Genomic DNA, 9941 nt, shown 5'->3' with positions numbered 1-9941 from the left:
CTTAGAAGATAGCATTTAAGAAAGTACAGAGATATCTTTAGAAAGTACAGAGATCTCTTTAAGAAAGTACAGGTATAGTAATATGTGCTAAGAGTGAAGGAACGAAAGTAAAATTTTACAATATTTTTTTTTCCCCCTTTAAGTAGACCTAAAAAAGAGAAAGTATTGGCTCTGTACTGAGGAATAAGGCAGAAGCTAAAGGTAAGCTAGAGATTATGAAAGATTTACTACTTGGAGAAAGTTGGTGAGTATGACACATCAAATATACATTGCCTAATTAAATGAAAGTTACATGCATGGATAAAGCTGCCTTGGGAATGAGACTAGAGGAACTCAGTCTTTTAGCCTTACTATAGTCATCTGAAGGAGTAAAAAATACAAATTTGTAGTCCAGTACTGAGAGGACTTGTACATGATGTCAGTTTTGAGAGCAAGGACTTTAAATGAACGGGTTAGTACTGTTACTGTTAGAACAGTAAATGAAGTATTAGTTTTTGACACAAAATGACCTGATTCTATCTAGTCACATACTTCCCCCCCACCCTGAAATATACTTTAAAATCTTACTGACAAAAAGGAGAATAAAATGCTAAAGTAGATGTGCCAGGCTAAGTTAGAATTTACTCGTTTACGCAAGAACCCCTTAACTTAAGACTTCTGAGCTTGAAAATGCTTGCTTTGCCATTTAGATTTTAACAATGGGCTGCAGGGTAACAGGTAAAGCTTAATGTAACTTACAGGTTTGACTTATTTTTAGTAGTTGACAAGTCTGGAAGGTACTGTAATTGAAGAATTGTTATTTCATAAGAAAGTAATTGGGAGTATCTTAAGGACTGAAATGATAGAAATGGTGTAGTAGTAGTGGAAAAAAAAAGTCATGAATTTACAGGGCCTAGAGTAGAATTCTACATCCAGTAGAATTTGTAAGTTAGCTTCTGTTGTTAAACTTTTTTCTAATTGGAGAACAACTGAAGACTATTCATGAAAAGAGGCAGAAACAGTCTTAGCCCCACTCAGCCAAGTATGGGTACTATTGTACCGGTATTTAAACTGGCCTATGTTTCAGAGAAGTGCCAATGGTTATGAAGGGAGAAGAGAGATGAATTCTGTGGTCTCTTATGTCTTGAGAGAACACAAAAAAGGGCTTTAGTTGGTGAGTTTGGCAGGAGAGGCAGAAGACTGAAAGGTGCTCTGGAATAAAGGACAAAAATAAGGAGTTGCAAAGAAGAAAAGCTTTTAGAAGTAGAGGTGTATAAAAGCTATGGATTTCCACTCATTTCTGAACCTAAATTCTACATTTCCTCAACAGAATTCCCAATTTTGCCACAAGATGGATCATGATGCATTTTGTGGGTCATATGCTACACATAACAGCATTCTCCTGAAACAGTGTTTTAAACTTTCCCCTCCCAATGTTACGTTATGCTTCAAAAATGCAAGGGCAAAAGTTGAGTCTTAAACCTGAAAGCCTGTTTTAAATCTGTGCTTGTTCAATCTACTGTTAAGAACTGAAACACTAGGCCTGGCTTCCTACACTGCTTGAGACAAGACTCCTCCATCCTTTTGTAATTTCATAGCATTGTAGAACAGTCCAGGTTTGAAGGGACCTTGAAAGACCATCTGGTCCACCCTTTCTGGGAAAGGTGAGCCTAGATGAGATTACCTAGCCCCCTGTCCAGTTGCATCTTGAAAGCCAACCACCACATCCCTGGGGAGGTTGTTCTAGTGAATGATTGTTCTTACTATAAAAAAGTTATTTCTTACATTGCAATGAAACCTTTCCCAGTGCAACTTGTACCTGGGGCCCCTTGCTTTCTCCATGTAGCTCCCTGTGAAGACAGCCTCCCTCCTCTTTGTACTCACCCTTTAAATACTGGAATACTGTGATGAGGCCCCCTCTAAGCCTTCTCTTCCCCAGGGAGAAAAGACCTAACTCCTTATACAGCAGGTTCTCCAGCTCTTTAATTATCTTTGCAGCCCTCCTTTGGACCCTCTCCAGTCTGTCCATATCTTTCTTGAATTGTGGGGACAAGAACTGGATACAGTACTCCAGGTGTGGCCTGACAGGCACCAAGTAGAGTGGGATCATCACACCTCTATCTCTGCTAGTAAAGCCCCTGTGGATGGAGCCCAGGACCTGATTTGCCTTTGTTGCTGCTGACTCATGTTCAGCTTGCTGTCCACCAGGGTCCCTTTCAGCAAGGCTGCTTCCCAGGATATTCCATCCCAGGGGATTTAGGCCAATTCCTGTTAGTGCAGCCACTGGGCCAGTATTCTCAACTGTAAAAAGGATTAATGTGATTTGTAATAAAGGCTACCTGCCTATCATCTATCTAGGCAAAAAGTTAAACTGCTGAAGCTGTACTTTGTTGCACTTTCTTTTTACACAAGGGCATGCCCCCCCAAAGTCTAAATCAATAAACTTTTAACTTCCCCCTTAGGTGGATGAAGGCACAAAATTCCTAACCTCTCCATGAAACCCTGAAGTATTTATTCACGTCAGTTTATATTTAAGTTTTGCTTGTATTCAAAGTAGGAAATAACATTCCTTATAACAGCTCAATGTTTATAATGATACATTGAGAGGTAACTATTGCAAAGTGATTAACAGTTAACTTTAATACATGGTCATTTAAACTTGCAGACATAGTCTTGTAAATTAACCTCTTTTCAGGCATTTAATAGTAACATCATAACATCAATGGTACAATTAAACAGGTACATCCAGAAAGTAACATTTAGATTTTTCCTTATGTATAAAGCTCAATTACCAAAAATATAAAACTTGAAATACATGAGAGGAAAAAAGTGCTATGGCAGAAGTTTAATATTTTTATCTGTGGAGTAAATTACAACTTTCAAGAATTTGGTGCATTTTTAGGCACTGTTTTTATATTTTTATTTGCCTGAATTGTACATGCCCAAAAACTGTTTAAGATAAATTTAAGGCAACCAAGTACAAAAGCTCAGTGTACATTAGACAGATGTAAACAGAACATTTCATAGTAGAAATTATACAACTATTACAATTCCATAGTATTGACAAAGGCCAAAACCATTCTGCTAGACACACAAATGCAAAATGTAGTTACACTAATCAAGCCAAAAATTACAAATTCCTGGAAATAAAATATCATTTTCTCTAACACAAGGCAGATGCATTACATTGCTGTGCTAGAATAAGTGCTCTGCTCTTCCCTCTACATAACATGCAGTCTCCCACAGGTTTATTCTGTTCCATTTAGTTACGTACCAGCCAACAACAGAGCTCCAACCATTAAAGCAAAATGCACAACACTGCAAACAGACGGAATGTGAATGTACAGATATTGGACCTTTTAAAAAATACAGTACCTAGGATTCCCCATTTTAAACAGTTTTCAGCATATTGCATAGCAGTGAACTCATCTGCTACCTAAAACTGTTGCTGTTGACCCACATGGAGTTCCTCTTCAATTCTTCTTTCAGTTTTCTTTCATACTGTACAGTGGGTCCACAAGCTTATTGTGCACATGCATTAAACCTTGGGGGGAAAGCAACAATGCCAGCTTTACATTAGTTATACTTTTTCACCATGTCTTTCTATTCACATTTTTAGTTGGAGTTTGCTTCAAAGTATATATTTTAAATAGTTCACTGAAGAGAATAACAATGGCTATTTAAAGTAGTTTAAAATCATAAGTTAAAGACAGCATAGATATTCCTGTATCGCTTGAATACTATTGACATCTTCAGTATAAAGTGAGCATGGACAAGACAGCTCTCTGGTAACAGACCTGTCAAAAAGTATATCTGGAATACTTCCAAATTAATTGAACACGAGACCCACCCATCTTTCCTTTCTATTAAAAACTGCATAACAGCAACATGAAATTCCCTCATATCAGAATTTGTCATGAAAATCAAATGTACACATACTGATACTTAACAGCTTGAATTGCAATGTTCTAGCATTGTGGTATGTCTTTGTAATTAAAAGTGTACTTGTGGTCCTAGACAGGCAAAGGCAAAACCAAACTAGAAGTATGCAGACTATTAATGCAGATTTAGAACTGTTTTCTATTCTAGCTGGGCTTTTTTTGGTCATATACAAGTCATCCATAGCTGTGATTAGGGGAGTATTTTTTTTCCCCCCTATTCAGACACTTTCGTTTTGGAAAGTGCTGAAAGAAGCAATAAAAGAAAAAAGGTGCTGCTTGCTTTATTTTGTTACAACTTTGTAAAAATGTTGCCTACATCTAGGTATGTATGACATTCAGTCACTGGTATGTTTTTAACCTCATTTCACCTTAAGGACTAATAACAGTAACTGATCAGTGTTCACAATCTGCAAAGTAAGAATCCATTTTAGCACCAAGCTAAAGATTAACTTCTAAAATTACAAATCTAAATAATATGTAACGTTCAAAGTAAGAATTTTTTCTTAAAAACCATTAAAGAAGTCTGACAGTAGTGCACATTTTAGTGATTATCTATTGCAAAGAATATTCAAATACCTTTGCTACGTGATGCATTTGGTGGCAAACTTTGTGTCACTGCAGCAACATGAAATTTGAATAACTATACAATCTGAGGTCATTACTGTAGGTGACCACAACAAAAGGCATTTTATGCAGCATCTGTTTCTAATCAGTGTGTGATTATTTAATATAAAAAGCAGACATTACTATTTCCTTCTCTAATTAGTGAGATGTTCAGCCATACTAAACAGCCAACACACCTATAACTGACTCAAGAATCCAGCTCATTTTGCCTCTAGAGGTAATGACTTAGCTTCAGACATTTGCGCAAAAAAAACCCCAAAGAAACTTAGAAGGGAACATAACTAAAGAAAACAGTTTCTTAGATTTCATGAAGGGTAACTATCAGGTTGACGTACGAGGGAAAGATCAAGTCAGTAATATTTTTCAGGAGTTTAACAGTAAGTGAAAAAATATTATGTATACATTTGATACAAAAGCCATTTGTACTGTCAGAGTAACAGCTGCCCACACTACTCAGACTGGAACCATGTTTTGAACTTTAAAGCATTCCACTTCCTACCAGCGTTTTTCTCTTCTAAAAAAGGGAAATGAAAAGGAGATAATTACCCACTTCCTAGAGGCATGAAAAATGCTTACAAAGTATTGCCTCTGCCACATTTCATGAAGGATATTTAAATCCTGTGAAATTGTTTCAGGAAAACAGTTAGAAACAAAAGCTTTTTTTAAAGATATGCAGAGTCCTTACTTGATAGATGCCAAAACAATTATTTCAAAGGAAAGTCTCACTGCATATTGAAGTATGCTTTGAATAAACAGATTTCTGCATACACTTTTAAGAGAAGCATACACAAGTATGGAAAAACTATCCTGAATTAACTTATCTGCAGACTAATTAGTAAATTCAAAATTTGTTTTCTGCTTCATTCTGCAAGAAAGTTACCTTTCCCTTTTCCCATAAGAACATTTAAGTACACTTGATAATTTTAGCCTCTAATAGGTGTTCAGAAAGTTAGAAAAAAGTGAAGGGGAGTAAGTTATTCTAGTTACCAGCCAGCGTGGTACTTGATTATCAAAAAGATTTGAAGTTTCACGTAGTACCTGGAGATTTTTTAAATGGAGAAAAATCACAGTAAACAGCTGCCATAATTAGCAGTCATGAAGAACTACCTAGCTTCCTAAGAAATCTAACCTGAAGATCAAGATTCAGAAATAATTCCAAATTTGACCCACATTGATTTCTCCTCCATCTTAAAAGGGGAAGATCTTACCGATTTGAGAATAGGTAAAATTAAGCAAATATAAAGTAAACAATCTTTTTAAGAATTCTATTGCTCTGTATTACAGGGCAATTCAAGTGTGACACAATAGCACACATTCATATACTGTAGCCCTTAATTTTTTTAAAGCAATGTTCAGTGTCATTCATACCTAATAATTCTACATTAGGTTTATCTCTTTCCCAAGCAAAGCTTTTGTTTATATGAAATACAGGATAATGTTTAAAATTTATCCAAGCAGTTAAAGAAGTTTCTTTGAAAACAACAGTAAGTACTACCTAGCAGTGTGATACAGGTAAAGACTAACACACACAATACATAGCAAAGAATACATAGCATACTAAAAAAACCCAAACTTAACAAGTTTGCCACAAATGATATCAGGATAAAAATCACATTAATGCCAATACATATGGACACTGGTGATATAATGTTCTAAAAAATTATTTCATAAATTACAATCTTGATCTCCGATACCTCAAGTACTGCAAGTGTCCATGCTAGTGAGAAAGATGAGTGATTTACACTAACACACACAATACATAGCAAAGAATACATAGCATACTAAAAAAACCCAAACTTAACAAGTTTGCCACAAATGATATCAGGATAAAAATCACATTAATGCCAATACATATGGACACTGGTTCTAAAAAGTAATTTCATAAATTACAATCTTGATCTCTGATACCTCAAGTACTACAAGTATCCATGCTAGTGAGAAAGATGAGCGATTTACACGATTGCATTTGCTGTGCTAATATAATTAGGAGAAAACTACTTTTGCTCAGCTTCTGCAGCCTCAGTGAAACAGAATTCACATCTAGGAACTTTCAATGACTACCAAAAATCCCAACTTTAAGCTTACCTCAATATACCTACTACAAATACGAAAAGCACAGTAAAAGGCTGCAACGTATTAAAAGTCGGTATAGATTGTGACGCTAATGCACTGTATGAAAAGTGTCCTCAGGTGGCTTCAAAGTCTGTATCACACATTTCAAGTTTACTGGACAGCACATTACAGCACACAGCAAAAGCAGCGTGAAAATATATCAGGATTAATGAATGTATCAAGTTTTCTTTAAGGGAAACTTTCTAGTGTATTTAAGACCAGTATTCTGGAACACCAGACTGCTGCTGTTTTACATACAGTTGAAGATTACTAAACTATCATTTCAAATTGGAAGCAAAGGAAATATTTTTCCAAAGTAGATGTGTCAGGAATGTAAGGAACACAAGTTATGCCTCCTAGCACTTCTCCATTCACAAGAAATAAGTTAACATTTAGTATTTTGAATATATAACATTATACATTAGCTACTGTAAAGTGTTGGAAGGCTCAGACTTAAATCAATATAATTGAAAATTTCTTTTTTTTAAATACATGTAACCTCTGATTCAGTGCTCACCTTTAAAGTACTTCACAGTTTTAACTCTTAGTTCTAAAGTAGCATCTTCATCACACACAAAGATAGTACGAGGGTGTTGCTGGAAAGCAGAAACTGTCCACATATGATTGACTCCTTCTTCAATTGCTTTGTACAATGCAAAAGCCTTATGTGCACCTGTTATAAGAATCATCACCTGCAAAACAAAGGTCTCTTTACTTTCAATCCCAGTATCAATACCAACTAGTCTTGAAAACAGACACATGCAACTAGAACTAAATGAGTTCTTACTTCTCTAGCATCCATCACTGTACCCACACCAACTGTTAGCGCCATAGTTGGTACTTTAGATAAGTCTCCATCAAAGTATTTAGCATTTGCCAAAATGGTGTCCATTGCTAAAGTCTTTAATCTTGTTCTTGAAGACAAACTCGATCCGGGTTCATTGAATGCAATGTGGCCATCTGGACCAATGCCTTTTCAAAGTTAAAAGAAGTAAATCATTCCAGACCTGCGAGTCAACAAATATCCTCAAACATTGTAAATGAATAAAAAAGTTTTAGGAGTCATTTTCGTTCCTTTTGGTTCCCCATTTTCAATAGAAAGCATTCAAAACTTACTTGAAATTAAGTTATTAGAAACTTGGACACCAACCGTTCTGTTTTGGTATTCATACCGATTCTTTGTTAGTCACAGAACTTTCTGACACCAGAACTGAAAAAAGTGGGTTTAGCTAAGTTATGGAAATAGCGATTCAAGAGTCAGCGTATTTGTTGGAATCATAGCTAACCATAGAGCATTTCCTCGTACCTCCTACAAACAGATCAATCCCCCCTGCTTCTTCAATTTTCTTTTCAAATGCATCACATTCTGCCTGTAAGTCTGGAGCATTCCCATCAAGGATATGAGCATTATTTGGATCTATGTCAATATGCTTAAAGAAGTTATTCCACATATAGGAATGATAGCTCTCTGGATGATTTCTGGGAAGCCCTGAAATAATTGAGAGTGAAATTAACACATTACAAGATTTAACCAAACAGCCTTAATTCTAGTCTATGTGTAACCAATGTAGGGCATGCAAGACAAACTTAAGAAAGAAGTCAGATAAAGCAATATTTGAAATTATATTGAGAAGAAAGATTTCCTGTTGGCAGCACAGGTAAATGGTTTACATTTCCTTTGCATACATCCTACAGAGAGTGTAAAGTCTTTAAAAGAGATGCAGTCACAATACTATGTGACAACATACTTTCTACAAAAGTATGGTAAAGTAATTTACAAGCACTGAATTTAGCCCAGAATCCACCTGGACTAGTTTATTATTTGCATATTTGTGGATAAAGGAATAGAGAAAAAGGCTTAAGACAACCCCATGTACATAAGTCTAACTTAGAAGTACAAACATAATAGACTGATCTTGCGCTTTGTCAAGTATTTAACAGTTTTAATAAAGGAAAAAAATTATCAGTATAGGGTGTTCTCAAACAATTAGCACATCTTACCTACGTATTCATCCATGTTGAAAGTCTTTACATATTTGAAAGAGAGATCTCCATTTCTGTGATACTCTATCAGCTTTTTGTAGCATCCCAAAGGTGTACTCCCTGTTAAATAAAGTTTTTCTACTGTTCTATGTATCTGCACGTTTTCAGTGTATTTAAATCTCTTCATAGTCAGATTTTGCTACAATGCTTTTCAAATAAAAGAAATCTGTTATTTCTCATTTAGTATTTCTCAGCTTCTCAAACTTTATCACAACTTTTTACACAAATCAAATCCGTATTTAAATAGAAGTATGTTGGAGTATTACCAAAAAGATATTTGTGTTCTTTTAAATACTGTATCTGTTAGCAGTGATACAAACATAGCTCTAGGTTTAGTCATTTACGTAGGCTTTGACTAAAACTTGCCTGTTGGTAGACCAAGCGTGAAATATCTTCCTTGACTTGGCTTGAATTGGATAATACGATTACAGATGTATTTTGCAGCCCATTCACTAGCCTGATCATAATCTTCAAGAATTACTAGCCTCATTATGGCTGTGAGGAACTTGTATAAAATACACCTAAACCTGGAGAAAATGCCAAAGGTTTAAAAATAAGCACCACATGAATAGTCGTAAAATTCTTGATATTACAGAAGAGAAAAAAATGACCTTTTGTACTGATAATGTATAGCGCTAAATAAGGCATATTTTAATTGCATAAGCATATTGCACTCTTGTAGTCCTAGTTCAAGCTGGACTGTTGGACAACCAAAAGAAAAGGTACAGAATCCAAGTGACAGATTACAATCAAATATTTATTAAAATTCACAGATTAATTTAAAGTAACTTGTAGGAAAAGCTAAAACAAAGTAAGAACAAGCCCTTTTGAACTTCAGTCTTTTAACTATCTGCTACTGTTAGAAAAGAGGAAATACTCTGCTTGAAATAAAAGCAAACAAATAAGTGAACAAACGTTGAGATTAACTTCAGTTTCTTATGACCAGCTGAATGCCTAAAGTTTCAAAAACAAGGCCCAGAATAATCCCATGCTTCTACCTTCAAAAGAGATAATTGGAAGTAAACAATTAAAACTCCTTTCACTCCCATTCTTGCTCTGTAACAATGCTTCAGTAAGTTTATTAATCTGAAAAAAATGTTAAAGCAGTAGAGATATTTGAAATCTTTACAATTCACAGGAAAAAAACCAAACCTATGCAGTCACATTTTTTCTTTTCAACATAACTTCAAACAGAAGTCAGTCAGTCACTCTTTCAAGGCTCTGATTTTGAGTACAACTGTA

General features: G+C 35.2%; 1 protein-coding gene across 1 annotated transcript; it reads right to left on the bottom strand.

Moving 5' to 3' along the window:
- Positions 1-2514: 2514 nt before the first annotated feature.
- On the bottom strand, positions 2515-9242 carry GNPDA2 (glucosamine-6-phosphate deaminase 2). The gene is made up of 6 exons (XM_009332428.1): positions 9066-9242; positions 8658-8759; positions 7963-8145; positions 7444-7628; positions 7174-7348; positions 2515-3523 (listed from the first exon to the last, which is right to left on the bottom strand). Exons 1-6 carry the CDS (start codon positions 9187-9189, stop codon positions 3465-3467), a joined length of 828 nt encoding a protein of 275 aa, XP_009330703.1. The 5' UTR covers positions 9190-9242; the 3' UTR covers positions 2515-3464.
- Between the last annotated feature and the right edge of the window lie 699 nt (positions 9243-9941).

The sequence above is a fragment of the Pygoscelis adeliae genome, unplaced genomic scaffold (assembly GCF_000699105.1).
Source record: "Pygoscelis adeliae isolate BGI_AS28 unplaced genomic scaffold, ASM69910v1 Scaffold59, whole genome shotgun sequence".
Taxonomy (NCBI): domain Eukaryota; kingdom Metazoa; phylum Chordata; class Aves; order Sphenisciformes; family Spheniscidae; genus Pygoscelis; species Pygoscelis adeliae.
The sequence above is the reverse complement of the archived record's forward strand: the minus strand, read 5'-3'. Positions and strand labels throughout refer to the sequence as shown.